Consider the following 19,630-nt stretch of genomic DNA (forward strand, 5'->3'; position numbering starts at 1 on the left):
GGGGTATATATATCAGACTCAAATTATTTTTAGAAAGCAGAGATGCTAAGAAATTCACATGAAACATGATTTCTTATGTCCTTATTATTAAGAACCAGAGTTTCTAATTATCTATTTACACATAATAATTCAATTTACAATATTCTCACCACTTACTTTTTACTTGCTTTTTGATGCTTTTTGTACCATCCAACCAATGCTGAAAACAAAAAAATTCAGATGTTAAGCAGATGACAGAACTTAACATTTTAATTACTGAAAGTTAATTTTCATCATGCTTTCGTTGATAACCACAAGGAAATATTTCACAAGAGAAAAACAAAAGTGAGAGTCAAAATGAGAGGGGGGAGGTTATCTGCCCAACATCCACAGCAAGCTTATAACACTTTGTTTATGAGCAAAAAAAAAAACACCTAAAACCAGATATATGACTTCTTAAAACATTTCCTCTGTTCCCTCAGTAACAAGGATGATATACTAAATTTTGCCCTTGGTTCTCCTCACTGTTCCCAATAAAATGACTCTTTCAAAACTGTTAAAATTAGAAGAAAAGTATTCTCATATTCCAGGGCCTGGTTCATTCTTGTAATCAAAATGTAAGACTTATTAACAGATCATAACCAAAAAATAAGTGAAATGACAACGTCACTTAAATTTTACAAAATAGATACCACTCCGAAGTAATACTCTTTCAAAGAGCCTGCACAATAAAAGTAGATCTTGCTTGTAACCAAGGCCCTATCCATTAAATGAAGCAGTCTTTGCTCCTTTGCTTTACAAATAAAAAATGTTAAAACTGTGACTAGCACACTTCAGGTTTCAAGAGTAACAGCCTTTTCTTTTGTAACTTCTCCACTCTGAAATGCCCATAACACAAACAGACCTAAGCACCAATTCCAGAGCTTCCACTGATAAACCATCCCCAGCTCACTTCTCATTATTAATCCCTTTACACCACCAAGTCCTAACAGTGACAAGATGCACTCATCCAACTAAAATACACATGATTATGTTCTCTCCAGCATGCTTACAATTCCAAGCACCCTAAACGAAAGGAGTGCTCTTGTGCTAACTAGTTAACAGAGCTAAGGCATCCAGTTTCAGAAATCCAGATAGGCAAAGAGTAAACAAAGCTGCATTGTTAATAGACTTGTAACTGTTTGCTTTTCTTGCCAATTATTTGCCAAGCCTCTTCTCTCCATTCTCTCCCAAGATACAAAAGAGAAATTCACAGAACTACCAGTGTGCCAACACAGTATGATATGCCAGCACAGTACTTCTGCACATTGAAATAAGATGCTCAGTAAACATTTCAAAAGGCAATTAAATACTGTGCAATATTTTCTCTGGGTTCCAAGTGTGTAGGCTACTTAGTTGTCTCTCAGCTTTTAATAAATTCCGTTGGACATCCACTTTTTTTTGGGGGGGGGAGCGGTGTGGGGAGGCGGAAGGGAGATTGGCCCTGAGCTAACATCTGTTGTCAATCTTCCTCTTTTTGCTTGAGGAAGATTGGCCCTAAGCTAACATCTGTACCAATCTTTCCTCTATCTTGTATGTGGGTCCCTGCACAGCATGCCTTGACAAGCGATGGAGGTCCACGCCCGGGGTGTGAACTCACAAACCCAGGCCGCCAAAGCAGAGCACACTGAACTTAACCACTACGCCACCAGGCTGGCCCTGGACATCAACTTTTAAGCATATTTCAACATAGCAACTGTTCCATTTTACACATCCCTCCATTAACAGAATGCTAGGACAGCCAGTGGGCAGAACACAATTGAATCTATCAGCAGAAAAGATTTCAACGTAGAGAGCAAAAAGTCCATTCATCATGGCCAAGCCCAGCAACCTGATATCCAAAAATCCCAAACTTCATTGTGCTAAATACCTACCACAGCCTGATGCCAATCATATACTGGGCATAAGATAAAAATTAGTTTTCATGCCCCAAATTGTTTTCTTCCCACAACCATGGATCTGGGAGTTGCCCCACCTTCAGGTTTTATCTATTATACTGTAATAAATTAACAAGTATATGGCTGGTCACCTAGACAGTCTCATGTAGCCATGGTTAAGGAAACTCTCATACACCACAATGAGTGTAAATGAGTACAATTGTTCCAGGAGGCAATCGGAGTGTGCCTTAAAAATAACTCTGTGTCTTTGACTCAGCAATTCTACGACTAGAAATTATTATGGATGTGTTGCAGATTTACTTACAAGGAATTATATCAAAGAAAAGTAAGACAATCTATATACCCAACAATAGTGAACTAGTTAAATAAAGTATTTCAATACGATAGAACACTACGCAGCAATTTTTAAAAAACGGAAGCAGGGGTTGGCCCAGTGGCGCAGGCGGTTGGGTGCGTGTGCTCCGCTGTGGCGGCCCAGAGTTCGCCGGTTTGGATCCCAGGCGCACATCGACGCACTGTTTGTCAAGCCATGCTGTGGCGGTGTCCCACATAAAGTGGAGGAAGATGGGCACAGATGTTAGCCCAGGGCCAGTCTTCCTCAGCAAAAAAGAGGAATTGGCAGATGTTAGCTCAGGGCCGATCTTCCTCACAAAAAATATATAAAAAAAAAAAAAAAGGGAAGCAAATACTTAAGGATCTGCAAGATTATTTACAATATATTGTTAAAGTTTAAAAGGCAGGTTACAAAATATCATAAATTGTTTTGTCAAAATGTATAAATTTGAATATATAAACACATTTTCTTTTGGGCTGAGACAATCTATAACAAAACATAACAGAGATGTTATCTCTAGGTAGTTGAGATTGCTGGTGATAATTTTTCTTCTTTGTGCTTTCCTATATTTTCAACTTGCTCTACAATGAGCACATATTACTTAAAACAATAATCATGGACCGCCTTATTTTAATATTTTATATTAGTAATATATTCATATGGTTTAACTTTTTGGTAATATGAAAAGATTATGGTCAACAGTCTCTCCAAGCCCTGCAATAGGCTACCCCCCATATACCCAATTTCCATCACCTCAAGCAACCTCTACCCCCCCAAGATGTATTGGTTTCTCATTCCTTCCAAAGTTTCTTCAAACAGAGAAGGAAAAAAAACTGTGTGTGTGTGTGTGTGTCTGTGTGTGTGATGGTAAAGAGTAAAGAAATTAACAATGGACAGAAAATCAACAGGCTAAATATAAATTACGACACAATAAACTTTGAGGAATATAAAGAAGGAAACATTAATATAAGATAGAACACAACTATTTCAAGAACCATCTACAGTCTTTCTGAGACAGTTGTAACTTAAATTCCTTCCTGTTTAAGAACATCTAGGGCTAGTCTCATATACATACCTTTAATCTCTAATTTGTACCCTACTATTCTAAGAAGCACATTAAACATAAAATCATCCCAGTGAGATAAAAGACCAGAGTTTTCTTTCAAGTAGGCATTTTAGTCTCTTTTCTACCTGCATGTAGTAATAGCTACTAACATCTAAGCTCCCTTAAGATGAGCCAAAACTCAGACAAAGCATCAAGCAAGTTTTAAAGTGAAATTTAGGAGCTGGGGGAGTTCTGGGTGATGTTCTTCTGGGGAAGAGTTCATGTTTGCATATTCTCAAGTCTGTTTTCTTTCATCTCCTCCACATTCCAAGCCCAGGGACTGGAAAATTCAGAGCTCCGAGACAGACACTGACAGTATTTTCCTTGAATCAGGGTCTTAGGAGTTGAGTTTAAATTACATTAGAAGATAAAGGTGAGATGCAGCAGATACAGAGTCTTGGATGCTTAGCATGAAACTAATATAGTTCTCTTTTCCCATTCGTATCTTAAAAAGGAAACAAATTCCCTTCTAATTTCCTACTTTTAAGTTTGGTTGATAAACTTAGATGTCAAAGGATGTGGAAAGCCACATTTCTTTCTATCCTATTGAGCTAGGAATGAAAGAACAATTATTTACTTGTGTCTTAAAATATAAATAATATATAATCACATACACAACAGACATAACTAAACCAATCAATCACCCTGGGATTTTCCAAAATACTAAATATACACACCCTCATCCCAGGCCTTATAGCCAAATGGTCTGTAAACAGCTCTTCAAATGAATGAGTCCTGACTTTTAACTGCCTACACAGCTCTACTAAAGAAATGCACCACAACTTTTGCTCAAAGAGCAAAGAGCTTAAAGCAGAGAAATGTTAATTATCTTTCAAAACAACTGCCTCTGCAAAAAATATTTCTCCTGTGAGGAGTAGAGGCTTATTGCTCCAAATTAAAGGGTTGTTTTAAAGCAAATTTTAATATTTTAAACAATTGACAAAACGTTAAAAAAAATCTAGGCTATGAAAACAAAGAATCAATACATTGCATTGCTGTATCTAACTGAAAACACTTCAATTTAGTCTATATTTCATTATAAATTCTTCCTGGGTGATTACTTTTTTGGCATTAACAGTCTGTGTTATAAGACATTTCAAGTGAAGACTTAGGTGAACCATTAAAATATACTTTGCACTGTGCCTTTCTGTGTATTATTAGTATGCTCTCTTAGGATTCTGAAAAGTCAAACTCATAATGCAAATGTAGCTGAGTTCGGTGTGTTATATATTCACTCTCCAGAAAGAGAGCACATAATCTACTTTGAAAATACACTTTTTTACAGGTCCTCCTTATTTAGCAAATATGTGTTACAATATATACATATATTTTATATATACATTATTTATTTCTATATATTTTTCACTCCCCACTACTTTATTGAATCCTATTGTTTGTCTTAAGTTCTCAGTTGAATCCAGTGCACAATCCAATCATTTGCCAACAGCGTCAGTTCTACCTCCTCCTTTCCAACATTCATAACTTTATAATTGCATTTGCTGGTACTTCTATTATGAAACTAAATAGCAGTGGTAATAATGATGTCCATTTGTCACCCTCCTATCTTTAGTAGAAACCTTCTATTGTTTCTCTATTAATCTAGGGTTTGGGTTTTTGTTTTTAATAATCAAAAATCGACACAGAAAGAGAGCAAAGCCACCAAGCAACCACCACGTCTGTTCTTCACAGGTGCCGTCTGTTGAGCCACTTGTCTGCTCAGCACCCACTACCACCTTTGGAGATGGGCACGCCTTCCACAGCTTGGCTAGACCTACACACACAGAAAGAAGGTTAATTCCATATAGGCCAAAGCCTGTTAGGTTTATTCGAGGTGTTCTGGGGCTAGGAAGAAGGGGCTTAACAGGTCCCCAAAAACCACAGGATAAGAAACTAGAGTATTATATGCACAACCTCAGAGGAGTGAGGGTCAGCAAGCCAAACTGACACCTCACCACATTATGCCTACAGTACCTGAAATAGCTGAATTCTAAAACTGGAACAAGAATTGCCTCCTCTCTTGGCTCAATGATCTTGGATGTGCTATCCAGGGGATCCACCGTTGCAGCCTCCAGGTGTGAACTTGTAAAACATTTACCCTATGGTCCACTAAATAATGAAGTGTTTTCTAGCCCTCAGCTTTAGATCTAACATCTCCATTTCCATTTCCATTGAGTGTTGTCTTTAAACTAAACGCCATAAACTTCAACTAATCAAGTTATTCAACTTATTTTCTTTTGTGGTAAAGATTTCAGTTTCAATCTTCTTTGAATGTAGTTTCACTTACGTATAGGATAAAGCAATAACAGCGTGAAGGGGTAGTTAACCTGTTCAGAATTGGCACACATCCCATCAGCTCACATTCCATTGCCAAAAGCAAGTCACACGGCCAAGCATGGGGTCAACCAAGCAACAAGGTATAGTTCTCTTACAGCAAAGGCAGGAAACAATCCCATGATATACCACATGTGATGAATTATATCAACTAATATTGAATCACCCTTGCATTTCTGAGAATAAACTCCACCTGATCATAATATATTGATATACTTTTAATAGGCTGCTGAATATAGTGTGCTGATACTTTACTTAGGATTTTTACACCGAGAACAAGGGAAGTTTAAAAAATAGAAAGAACAAACCAACATAAGCTATCAAATCAATTTAAGAAAAAGGCAAAAAGTAATTACCACTGACGTGTTAACGAGTTTTCTTTCTTTTCCAAGTATTAGGAGAAATGCTACCTAAGTTTCTCTTCCCTGAAACTTGACCTGTCTACAATCTACGTAACTCATTCTTTAAAAGCTTGATTGGACCACTTACAATTCTAAGCTCTAAATATTAAGTTTGAAAAACTTCACCAAGCCAACGTCACAAACATATACGTCAGAGGATTAAATCTTGGCCCTGAGACATATTTTGTTTGGCCCATATTATATTTTCCTTATTCTTTAAAAAATTTTTATTATGAAATATTCACAGAAGTTGCAATGATAACAGTGAGAGGTCCCGTGTACTCTTCCCCACCTTTCCCCAGTGCTTACATCTTACATAACAATAGTACACAGCACTAAAATCAGGAAACTGACAATGGTACAATGTGCATATATAATTCCATGTCATTTTATCACACGTTTAGATTCCAATAACTAACACCACAATCAAGATAAAGAAATATTCCATTATCACAAAGAGTTCTATTACATTACTCCTTTATAGTCACACCCACCCTCTATCTCCAATATCCTTAAACCATGGCAACCATCAATTTGATCTCTATCTCTATAGTTTTTTCTTTTCAAGAATGTTACATAAATGGAACCATACAGCATGTGACCTTTTGAGATTGGTTTTTTTCACTCAGCACAATGCCCTTGAAATCCATCCAAGTTGTATGTATCAACAGATTTTTCCTTTCTATTGCCAAATAGTATTCCACAGTATGAATGTATGACAGTTTGTTTAATCATTAACCTACTGTAGGATATTTTGGATTGCTCAAGTCTTTTGCTATTACAAATAAAGTTGCTATGAACAATCATGCACAGGTTTTTGTGAGGAAAGAAGTCTTCACTTCTCTCAGATAAATGGCCATGCATTCAACTGCTGAGTTACGTGGTAAGTATACATTTAGTTTTTTAAGAAACTGACAGACTATTTTCCAAAGTGGTTGTACCATTTTTACATTCCCAATACTAATGTATGAGAGATCCAGTTTTTCCACATCCTCACCAGCATTTGGAGTTGTCACCAGTTTTTTTTGTTTTTTGGGTTTTTTTTGCTGAGCAAGAGTCGCCCTGAGCTAACATCTGTGGCCAATCTTCCTCTATTTTGTATGTAAGCCGCTGTAACAGCATGATCACTGAAGAGTAGTCTAAGTCCACGCCCGGAAACCAAAGCCGGGCCGCCGAAGCGGAGTACGCCAAACTTAACTACTAGGCTACCGGGGCTGGCCCAGGAGTTGTCACTATTTTTTATTTTAGCTGTTCTAAGAGATGTCTAATAGATGTAATGATGTCTCATCAAGGTCTTAATTTGCATCTACCTGATGTCTAGTGATGTTTAACATCTTTTCAGGAATTTATTTCCCATCTGTAGATCCTCTTTGGTGAAAGGTCTCTTCATGTCTTTTACCCATTTTCTAACTGGACTGCTTGTTTTCTAACTGTTGAAGTCAGGAGTTCTTTACATATGCTAGGTATAAACTCCTTGTCAGATATTTGGTTTGCAAATATTTTCTCCCAGTATGTAGCTTGGCTTTTTATCCTCTTAACAGAGACCTTCCCAGAGCAAAAGGTTTTAATTCTGACAAAGTCTATTTTATTGATTTTTAAAAAATGGATCATGTTTTTGGTGTCATGTGTAGTCACTCTTCTCCACGCCCTAGGTTGCAAAGATTTTCTCCTGTGTATTTTTCTCTAAGTTTATTAGTCTCACATTTTACATTCATGTTCATTATCTATTTCTGTACAGGTATAAGGTTTAGGTCAAGGTTCATTATTTTACCTGATATCCAACTGCTCCGGCACCATTATTGAGACTACTCTTCTTCCACTGAATTACCTTGGCATCTCTGTCAAAAATCACTTGGCCATACCTGTGTAGGGCTATTTCCAGGTTCCTATCTTGCTCCACTGATCTATGTGTCTATTGCCAATACCACATAGCCTTGATTACAGTAGTTATAAAATAAATCTTGAAGCTGGGTAAAGTGACTCCTCCCACTTTACTCTCTTTTTTCAAAATTATTTTCAGCTATTCCAGTTCCTCTGCCTTTCCATATAAATTTTAAAATAATCCTGTCTACATTCACAAAAGATTTTGCTGGAATTTTGATGCAAATTGCACGAAATCTGTATATCACTTAGGGGAGAACTCATATCTTTACTTTGTTGAGTCTTCTAATCCACACAGCACATGGTATGTCTCTCCATTTATTTAGCTCTTTTTTTATTTCTTTTATTATTTCTTTCATCAGCCAAACTTTTTAGAAGAAATTTAACCACTGTTCTTTAAAAAATGGAGGCTTTAACCTAAAAATCTAGATTTCTAGCTTTTCTTTAAATACCTGAAGATCAATCAAGCAATGTTATTTGGCAACAAATGGCTGGAGCTGGGTAGTACCTGTTTGTCCATCCCCTTTTTAGAGAGAAAATGATACGTATGCTCCTTAGTTCACCACAATTCCTCTACCAATCCTTTTTGATCTTCAACAGTCTGTTACATGTCAGCTGTGATTTACCATCATGATGTACTTCTCTGTATCTATCTCTATCCAAAATGGGAAAAGAAAACATATCAAGTATGCAGCATTTTTTACCCTGCCTCATCCCCTTTGGATTCTACAGTTATGTCAACACAGTAAATATGAGAAAGAGATATGGAAATCATTGGGTTAACTTACCTCACACATAGATGATCCTGGCCAAAAATTCCACTTGATCTATCAAGTTCACCATCTACATCAATAAATTGAACTGCTTGTAAAGTATCACCTCTGTTTCATTCTGGGGTTAAATGTGGCCACAAATAACTGAAAGCCTTCTCTATGTTAACTGATGTAAAATTGTTATGTAAATGAGTGAGTTGGTACTTTGAGGATATTTAAAGTGCTATCTAGAGTTCATTTTTAATAGCCTTCATCTACCACTTATTGTTCTTCTAGCTCAACTCACATAGTTTAGAGCATATTAGTGACAACAAAAATAGAAACTAAGTGGGCCAGCCTGGTGGCATAGTGGTTAAGTTCGCACGCTCTGCTTTGGCAGCCCAGGGTTACCAGTTTTGGATTCCAGGCACAGACCTATGCACTGCACCACTTATCAGGCCATGCTGTGACAGGCGTCCCACATATCAAGTAGAGGAAGACGGGCATGGATGTTAGCCCAGGGCCAAGCTTCCTCAGCAAAACAAGGAGGATTGGCAACAGATGTTAGCTCAGGGCTAATCTTCCTCATCAAAAAAGAAACTAAGTAAAAGTAAGCCCATATAAATTTAATCTTTTTTTTTTTTTTTTAAAGATTTTATTTATTTTTATTTTTTCCCCCCAAAGCCCCAGTAGATAGTTGTATGTCATAGCTGCACATCCTTCTAGTTGCTGTATGTGGGACTCAGCCTCAGGATGGACGGAGAAGTGGTGCCTCGATGCGCACCCGGGATCCGAACCCAGGCCACCAGCATCGCAGCGCGCGCACTTAACCACCAAGCCACAGGGCCGGCCCTAAATTTAATCTTAATACCTAGATTTCTGGGCATTGGGAAGAATAAACTAGAACTAAAGAGAGTAGGGATTAAAAGTTCTAATGCTAGGGGCCGGCCCGGTGGCGCAAGCGGTTAAGTGCGCGCGCTCCGCTGCGGCGGCCCGGGGTTCGCTGGTTCGGATCCCGGGTGCGCACCGATGCACTGCTTGGCAAGCCATGCTGTGGCGGCGTCCCATATAAAGTGGAGGAAGATGGGCACAGATGTTAGCCCAGGGCCGTCTTCCTTAGCAAAAAAAGAGGAGGATTGGCGGATGTTAGCACAGGGCTGATCTCCTCACAAAAAAAAAAAAAAAAGTTCTAATGCTAGAAGTGACGTCAGCATCATGGCGGAGCGAGCTCCCCCCCTCAGGCTCTCTCCCGCAAGATACAACAAAAAGGACATTCAAATACTAACAGAGGACACTCACATAACACAAAAGACATCTGCGAGACCCACAGAGCCTTACATCTGAAGGTGGAGGTGCTGATACTCCCGGAACAAGTGGATGGAAGTAAGGAGAACTGCCCTCCTTCCCCAACAGCAGCGACCCTGGGACCAGGATTGTCCAGCTCTCAGGGGGGGTGGGGGTGGGGGTGGGCAGCCCTCCACAGAAAAACCGTGGCTCTCCAAGTTCTCTCACAGCCTGTAATTCCCATACGGAGGGGACTGAACTGTTGCGGAGATGTCTTCATCAAGCTAGCACCCCAGGAGAGCAGATAGCGAGGGAAGAACAAGGAGCCCCCCAGGACCGGGTAGGCAAAAGAAAGACCCCTCCCCCTGCCCGGAGCACCAGCATAGCCGGTCAGCCAGAGCACCTGCAGATCACGGCGGGCTCAGATTACAAAGCTCTTGACCCCCATCCAGTGGCAGCACGAGGAAGCTGCAACCAGATATCTTCAGAATGAGGAAAAATAAGCCCATGCCCTCAAGCACTATGCAAAAATATATTAAATCTTCAGACCAGAAGGAAAATGACAGGCACCCAGAAATCAATCCTGAAGGCACAGAAATGTATAACCTTGATGAGACAGAATTCAAAATAGCTATCATAAAAAAGCTCAACGAACTGCAAGAAAACACCGACAGTTCAATGAAATCAGGAACTTTTTCACAAAAGAGATTGAAACTATAAAGAAAAACCAATCAGAAATGTTGGAGATAAAAAATACACTGGAGGAGAGAAAGAAAAATCTGGACTCTAAAGAAGAGAGCTGAAAATATGGAGGAAAAGAATTAGCAATATTGAGGATAGGAAGGCAGAAATGCTCCAGATGGAGGAGGAGAGAGAACTAAGACTAAAAAGAAATGAAGAAATTCTCTGAGAAACATCGGACTCAATTAGGAAATGCAACATAAGGATTATAGGTATTCCAGAGGAAGAAGAGAGGGAAAAAGGAGCAGAAAGCTTGTTCAAATAAATAATGGCTGAGAACTTCCTAAACCTGGGGAAGGAGCTGGAAATACAAGTGAATGAAATCATTAGATCACCTAAATACATCAATATGAAAAGGCCCTCTCCAAGGCAGAGTAGTAAAACTGGCAAAAAATCAATGACAAAGAAAAAATATTAAGGGCAGCAAGACAAAAAAAAATAACATACAAAGCAAATCCTAGGAGGCTCTCAGCTGATTTCTCAGCAGAAACTTTATAGGCTAGGAGAGAGTGGAATGATATATTCAAAATTCTGAAAGACAAAACTTTCACCTAAGAATACTCTATCCAGTGAAAATATCTTTCAGATATGATGGAGAAATAATAACTATACCAGATAAATAAAAGCTAAGGGAGTTCACTGCCACAAGACCCCCACTACAAGAAATGCTCAAGAAGGCTCTCATGCCTGAAAAAAAAAAGAGAGAAGGGGGATACACAGCTTTGAGCAAGGAGAAAAATAGGTAGACAAAATCATAAAAATTACAGCTCTCTATCAGAATAGGTTAGCGAACACTTAATCATAACACCAAAAATTAAGGGAAAGAAAACACCAAAAATAAATATAACTTCATCACTTTAAACACAAACTCACAAGACAAGATGGAATAAGTTGTGTCAATAATAACTTATAAGGGAAAGGGGAAAGGGATGAAATCAACTTAGTCTAAGGAAATAAGAGGCCATCAGAAAATGGACTATCTCATCTATGAGATTTTTTATATAAACCTCATGGGAACCACTAAACAAATAATCAAAACAGAGAGACATACGTAACTAAAAAGAAAACCATCATACAGAACTACCAAACTGAACCGGCAGTCCGAAACACATGGGACAAGAAACAAAAGAAATGCAAAACAACTGGAAAATGAGCAATAAAATAGCGACATTAAGCCCTCATATATCAATAATCACTCTAAATGTAAATGGATTGAACTCTCCAATCAAAAGACACAGAGTGGCGGGATGGATTAAAAAACAAGATGCAACAATGTGCTGCCTCCAGGAAACACATCTCAGCTCTGAAGACAAACACAAGCTCAGAGTGTAAGGATGGAAGACAATACTCCAAGCTAAAGGCAAACAAAAGAAAGCAGGTGTTGCCATACTTATATCAGACAAAGAAGACCTCAAGATAAAACAGGTAATGAGAGACAAACGGGCAATATATGACGACAAAAGGGACACTCCACTAAGAAGACATACCACTTTTAAATATATATCCACCCAACACAGGAGCACCAAAGTACATAAAGCATCTATTAACAAACCTAAAAGGAGATATTAAGAACAACGCAATAATAGTAGGGGATCTTAACACCCCAATTACATCAATGAATAGATCATCCGGACAGAAAGTCAATAAGGAAATAGTGGACTTAAACGAAAATCTAGATGAGATGGACTTAATAGATATATAGAGAGCACTCTATCCAAACACAGCACATTACATATTGTTCTCAAGCGTGCATGGAACATTCTCAAGGATAGACCACATGTTGGGGAAACAAGACAAGCCTCTATAAATTTAAGACTGAAATCATAACAAGCATCTTCTCCAACCATAATGCTACGACACTAGAAATCAACTACAAGAAAAAAAACTGGGAAAGTGACAAAGATGTGGAGACTAAACAACATGCTACTGAACAACGAATGGATCACTGAGGAAATTAAAGGAGAAATCAAAAAATATCTGAACACAAATGAAAATGAAAATACACCATACCAACTCATGTGGGAAGCAGCAAAAGCAGTCCTGAGAGGGAAACTCACAGCAATACAGGCCCACCTTGACAAACAAGAAAAATCCCAAATAAGTAACCTTAAACTACACCTAACAGAATTAGAAAAAGAAGAACAAACAAAGCCCGAAGTCAGCAGAAGGAGGGAAATAATAAAAATTAGAGCAGAAATAAATGAAACTGAAACCAAAAAAACAGTAGAAAGGACCAATGAAACAAAAGCTGGTTCTTTGAGAAGAGAAACAAAATTGACAAACGTTTAGCCAGACTCACTAAGGAAAAAAGAGAGAAGGCTCAAATAAATAAAATTAGAAATGAAAGAGGAGAAATTACAATGGATACCACAGAAATACAAAGGATTATAAGAGAATACTATGAAAAACTGTATGCCAACAAACTGGACAATCTAGAAGAAATGGATAAATTCCTAGACTCACAGAACCTCCCAAAACTGAATCAAGAAATAGAGAATCTTAACAGACCAATCAGAAGTAAAGAGATTGAAACAGTAATCAAAAACTCCCAAAAAATAAAAGTCCAGGACCAGATGGCTTCTCTGGAGAATTTTACTAAACATTCAAAGATTTAATACCTATCCTTTTCAAACTCTTCTAAAAAGTAAAGGAAAATGAAACACTTCCTAACACATTCTACAGGGCCAACATCACCCTGATACCAAAGCCAGACAAGGACAATACAAAGAAGGAAAATTACAGGCCAACATCATTGATGAACATAGATGCAAAAATCCCCAAGAAAATATTGGCAAACCGAATACAGCAATACATTAAAAAGATCATACACTATGATCAAGTGGGATTTATACCAGGGACACAGGGATGGTTCAACATCTGCAAATCAATCAATGTGATACACCACATTAACAGAATGAGGAATAAAAACCAGATGATCATCTCAATAGATGCAGAGAAAGCATTTGACAAGATCCAACATCCATTTATGATAAAAACTCTCAACAAAATGGGTATAGAAGGAAAGTACCTTAACATAATAAAGGCCATATATGACAAACCCACAGCCAACATCATACTCAACAGGAAAAAACTGAAACCCATTCCTCTGAGAACAAGAAAAAGACAAGGGTGCCCACTCTCACCACTCTTATTCAACATAGTACTGAAGGTTTTGGCCAGAGCAATTAGGCAAGAAAAAGGAATAAAAGGAATCCAAATAGGCAACGAAGAAGTCAAACTCTCACTGTTTGCAGATGATATGATTTTATATAGAGAAAACCCTAAAGAATCCATTGGAAAACTATTAGAAATAATCAAGAATTACAGCAAAGTTGCAGGATACAAAATCAACTTACAAAAATCAGTTGCATTTCTACATAACAGAAAGAGAACTCAAGAAGACAATCCCATTTACAATCGCCACAAAAAGAATAAAATATCTAGGAATAAAGTCAACCAACAAGGTGAAAGACCTATACACTGAAAACTATAAGACATTATTGAAAGAAATCGATGACAACATCAAGAAATGGAAAGACATCCCATGCACGTAGATCAGAAGAATAAACACAGTTAAAATGTCCATACTACCTAAAGCAATCTACAGATTCAGTGCAATCCAAATCAGAATTTCAATGACATTCTTCACAGAAATAGAACAAAGAATACTAAAATTCATATGGAACAACAAAAGACCCCGAATAGCTAAAGCAATCCTGAGAAAAAAGAACAAAGCTGGAGGCATCACAATCCCTGACTTCAAAATATACTACAAAGCTACAGTAATCAAAACAACAGGGTACTGATACAGAAACAGACACACAGATCAACGGAACAGAACTGAAAGCCCAGAAACAAAACCACACATCTACGACAGCTAATCTTCGACAAAGGAGCAAAGAACATACAATGGAGAAAGGAAAGTCTTTTTAATAAATGATGCTGGGAAAACTGGACAGCCACATGCAAAAGAACAAAAGTAGACTATTTTCTTTCACCATACACAAAAATTAACTCAAAACAGATCAAAGACTTGAAGGCAAGACCCAAAACTATATAACTCATGGAAGAAAACACAGGCAGTACACTCTTTGACCTCATCATAGAGGCATCTTTTAGAATTACATGTCTACTCGGACAAGGGAAACAAAAGAAAAAATAAACAAGTGGGACTTCATCAGACTAAAGAGCTTCTGCAAGGCAAATGAAACCAGAATCAAAATGAAAAGACAACCCACCAGCTGGGAAATAATATTTTCAAATCATATATCCAACAAGGGGTTAATTTCCTTAATATATAAAGAACTCACACAACTGAACAACAAAAAACAAACAACCTGATCAAAAAATGGGCAGAGGATATGAACACACATTTTTCCAAGGAAGTTACACAGATGGCCAAGAGACACATGAAAAGACATTCAACATCACTAACCATCGTGAAAATACAAATCAAAACTACACTAAGATATTACCTTACACCCGTTAGAATGGCTATAATCACCAAGACAAAAAATAATATTGGAGAGGTTGTGGAGAAACAGGAACCCTAATTCACTGCTGGCAGGAATGCAAACTGGTGCAGCTGCTATGGAAAACAGTATGGAGATTCCACAAAAAATTAAAAATAGAAATACCTTATGATCCAGCTAGCCCACTACTGGGTATTTATCCAAAGATCCTGAAATCAACAATCCAAAGAGGCTTATGCACCCCTATGTTCACTGCAGCATCAGCCAAGAAGTGGAAGCAACCCAAGTGTCCCTCGACTAATGACTGGATAAAGAAGATGTGGTATATATATACAATGGAATACTACTCAGCCATGAAAAAAGACAAAATCATCCCATTTGCAACAACATGGATGGACCTGGAGGGTATTATGTTAAGCGAAATAAGCCAGACAAAGACAAACACCCCATGATTTCACTCATATGTGGAAGATAAACTTAAGCACGGACAGAGAGAACAGTTTGGTGGTTATGGGGCGGGGCAAGGGGGTTGGGGGGTGGGCACAAGGGGTGAAGGGACACATTTCTATGGTCACTGACAAACAATAATGTACAACTAAAATTTCACAATGTTATAAACCCTCATGACATCAACAACAACAAGAAGAATTTCTAATGCTGGCTGTACCAAAAACTCATTTTGACCAGAAGAAAGGCACTATATCTGTATCAAATGAGGAGGGGAAAATATTGCTATGGAATCTAGTAATTCAGTAATTGTTGACACTAGCAAAGAACAATTAACACAACTTAGCAATGCCTGCATGTCTATTTCTTTCCACAATTTCTTAAATATCTTAAGAAAAGGAAAGAAAGTACCTGAAACTTAACATTGGTATACTTCTACCTCTTTTCCCTACAATTTCTAAAAAAAACAGGAAGCTATGAATTATCTACCCCTAAAATCATTTATTTTTTCATTGATTCTAAGACTTTGACTCCATTATTCTCGACATGAGAGTTGAATGACATAAACTCAATAATCAACCAAGCCTTCCCCAAATCAGGAGCAGACCAGAATTGAATTCAATAAACATTTTGTGTGCCTACTACATGCTGGGTAACAGAGCTAAGTAACTCATTCTCTGTCCCTAGTGGATTTAGTCTAACAGAAGAGAAATAACATTAAAAACAAAAATAAAAGAAACACCTCCTACACAAACTCCATCCAGAGATCAGAACTCTGAAACTATGGTAAAAAGCTTTGCAAATTTTTTCACGTATATATATGTGCATATATCCAGATTTTTTTTTAAATAGAAAAATTCAATTATACCATTTTATAACCCTTTTCATTGTTTACATCATTTCATGTCAACTAGCATACTTAAAAAAAATCACCATTTTTAATGAGCTGGAGAGTATTCCATTGGAAGAGTGTGCCAAATTTTACCTAGCCATTATCCTGTTGCTGAATGCTCAGGTTTAATTTTTTTTTTTAATTCGGGGCGGGGGGGGGGGGGGGGGAATGGAAATCAAGGAAAAAAATTACAGCTACCATTATTAACAATTGTAACTTCAGCCAAGATGTTCTATAAAGCCAGTTAAGGCACTCATCTCCAAAAGATGTGGGTTTTTAAAAGTATCTTATAGAGGTATTCCACTTAATTTATTAATCATACCAAACCAAACAAAGCCCCACTCCAAAACAAACTTGAGAATTCTTGAGAACTCTTATTATATATAGTATTCCTACGTGTCCTAGATACCGCTATTGTGTCACTAAACACACACACATACACACACACTCCATCACAGACTTCCAGAAAACAAGGCTTAATGTCTTGATATCTTTATCTCTGCTCCTTCCCTCTCCCTGCTACTGTGAATGCCCTATTCCAGGCCTTAATATTACTTTTAACCTCAAAGTGTTTGTAATGACTCTTTCTGACTTTGATCTCTGCCCACTCCAAATAATCCTACACAATATTTCTATAAAAAACTTCCTGAAGCAAAACATAACCTCACTGCTTGAAAAATTCCTAATCTCAATTATTAGAGAATAAATATTGCCCATTTATTATTTAATACTTTTGGTATTCAGTTGGATGATATAGCCACTAATCTACCTTTCAATCATATCATCTACTATTTTCTTTTAAATACCCTCCAGTCAAATCCTAGTACAGTACTCAGTTCTTTGAAAAGCCTCCAACTTCCTACCCTATTACATATGCTGTTTTCTCATTTGAAATACACATGTCAAAGAACGTCTATTTACCGATACAGAATCCCAGATCTGGAAGGGATCTTACAGATATTCTAGTCTACTCATGTTAATTTGCAAATTAGAAACTTCTATCACTTACCCAAGAGCTCACAAAACTCCCATTCTAGCACTCTTCCCATTACAAGGTGGTTCTCAAACTCCAGTATGCCCAACAACCAATCCAGTGGTTATTAAAAAGACGGACTTCCAAGTCTCATCCGCAAAGATCATGCTCTACTAATACAGTTTAGGGCCAGAACTCATTTTTTTTTAACAAGCACTTCAGGTTATTCTGAAGTAAGGGGTCAAAGTTTCAGATCAGAGTAAGAAAAATCACAGGAAAAAAAGAATGCATTAAGAATATGTAGCCTTGTAACACTTAGTACATCGTCTGAAATTTTCCATTTCTGCCCCCATATGGGAACCTCTAGAACACAGCTACTCACTGCTACTTGCGCAGAATCCATGAATCTCAGTCCAAAATAGTCGCTTTCAATAAGGTCCAAGTGGTACATAATCTGATCAAACAGCTCTTGTCCTTTGGCTTTTTTCTGAAATGGTAAGAAAATAAATTAATCAATAAGTGACTTACAAGATCAATAAGCCTGAACTGAAGATGGTTTTAGTTGTATAAAATATCTTTTAAAAAGCATTACTTGCGATACCAAAAGTATTACTTGCGATACCAAAAGTATTACCATATAGCAGGTAATGGGTAAGATACTATAGTTTTCCAATGAACCATTTAAAGCCAAAAGAGAATCTGTGATCTATATGTGCTTTCCCGGAGAGTGTTACTTCCAATCAAACAACAAATATTACTTCGTACCGAACATTCTATGTAAGGAGAAACTCTTATTTTGTCTTGTCAATTTTTAGAGTCCCTACTTTAAAGGAGCTTTATAATGTAACTGGAAAAAGAAAACTTAGAAAAGTAAAAATCATGTGGAATTCACTACACTTGTCAACAGATTTTAGAGAAGAGAGAGTCAACAGAGACTAGAATCATCAGTAAAGACTTAGAGAAGACCAGTTTTAAACCAGAAAGAATGTAAGATAGGAAATAGCAAAAACAAAAATGGAAGGTGGGACGGAATATGGGATAATGAGAAAAGTACTGTCATCAATGCAGAAGACACCAAATTGGAGGGGGGTGATAACGAAGAAACTTGTACGGAAAAAGTAGTTCTCAAATTGTGGTCTCAGGACCCCTGAGGGTTCTCCATATGCTTTCAAAAGATCCACAAGGTCCTAGGATTCTCCTCACGTACCTCAAAAACAACACACTGCAACAGAGTGAATGCTGAAGCAGAAAAGAGATTCTAAGTATGCTGTATTAAACCAGACATTAAAGAGATTTGCAAAAGTGCATAAAACAACGCTACTCTTCTCACTATTCAGTTTAGTAAAATAGTTATTTTTCATAAAAATATGTTACTTATGATAACATAAAAAGGGTATATTGTTGCTGTTTTTAAACTAACCAATAGATGAATATTTTTAAAATTTTTCAGTTTTAATTTCTAATATGGTAACTAACGATAGATATAACCCACATAAGCAAAAGCACTGTTGAGATTCTCAATTTTCAACAATTTTCATATACATCCTATCCATGCCCCTCCCCCTATATAATTTTAAATCATGATTTAGGATATTTCTTGTAAAAAAATTTATGTATAGAGTTAGATTGTTTTTTTATTCTCTGCCTTTTAACTGACAATTTTATTTCAACTTGTCCTTTGCTTTTTCTGCACTTTTTACATCCTTTCTTTTTGACAAATAAAATTGTTATCCATACTTCCCTTTATCAAGACAAGAACTTTACCATGCCCTCATGTCCCTGATCTCCCCTCCACCCAATCCTCATCATGTTTTATGGATATACTTCCTGTATTTCTTTCTTTGGTCATGCTTAATTTTTTAAGACAATTTTTACTTTGGTATTTGATCATTCTTTACACGTCTTACACGTATATATTACACATATCTAGTAGCATCTGTTAGATATGTTTCGCCACTCATTTGAGTTCTTCCTCCAGAACTGTTCTCCATGTGAGACTTAGTATGCTAATCTTCAAAGGGCTTCTATGTTTGAGAATATTTTAATCATGCTCTTATACTTGAATGATGGTTGGTTGGATATAAAAGTCAAGGTTCAAAGT

General features: G+C 37.2%; 1 protein-coding gene across 6 annotated transcripts in view; it reads right to left on the bottom strand.

The window, feature by feature from the left end:
• The window catches only part of EPB41L5 (erythrocyte membrane protein band 4.1 like 5), a 122,684-nt gene that overhangs the window by 85,973 nt on the left and 17,081 nt on the right, over positions 1-19,630 (bottom strand). For all 6 annotated transcript variants that reach the window (XM_058548811.1, XM_058548812.1, XM_058548808.1 and 3 more), the window contains exons 3-4: positions 17,912-18,016; positions 157-199 (exon numbers count right to left, since the gene is read on the bottom strand). In XM_058548811.1, coding sequence (XP_058404794.1) covers positions 157-199; positions 17,912-18,016 — 148 coding nt within the window. The remainder of the gene's footprint in view (positions 1-156; positions 200-17,911; positions 18,017-19,630) is intronic.

Source organism: Diceros bicornis, chromosome 10 (assembly GCF_020826845.1).
Source record: "Diceros bicornis minor isolate mBicDic1 chromosome 10, mDicBic1.mat.cur, whole genome shotgun sequence".
Lineage (NCBI taxonomy): Eukaryota > Metazoa > Chordata > Mammalia > Perissodactyla > Rhinocerotidae > Diceros > Diceros bicornis.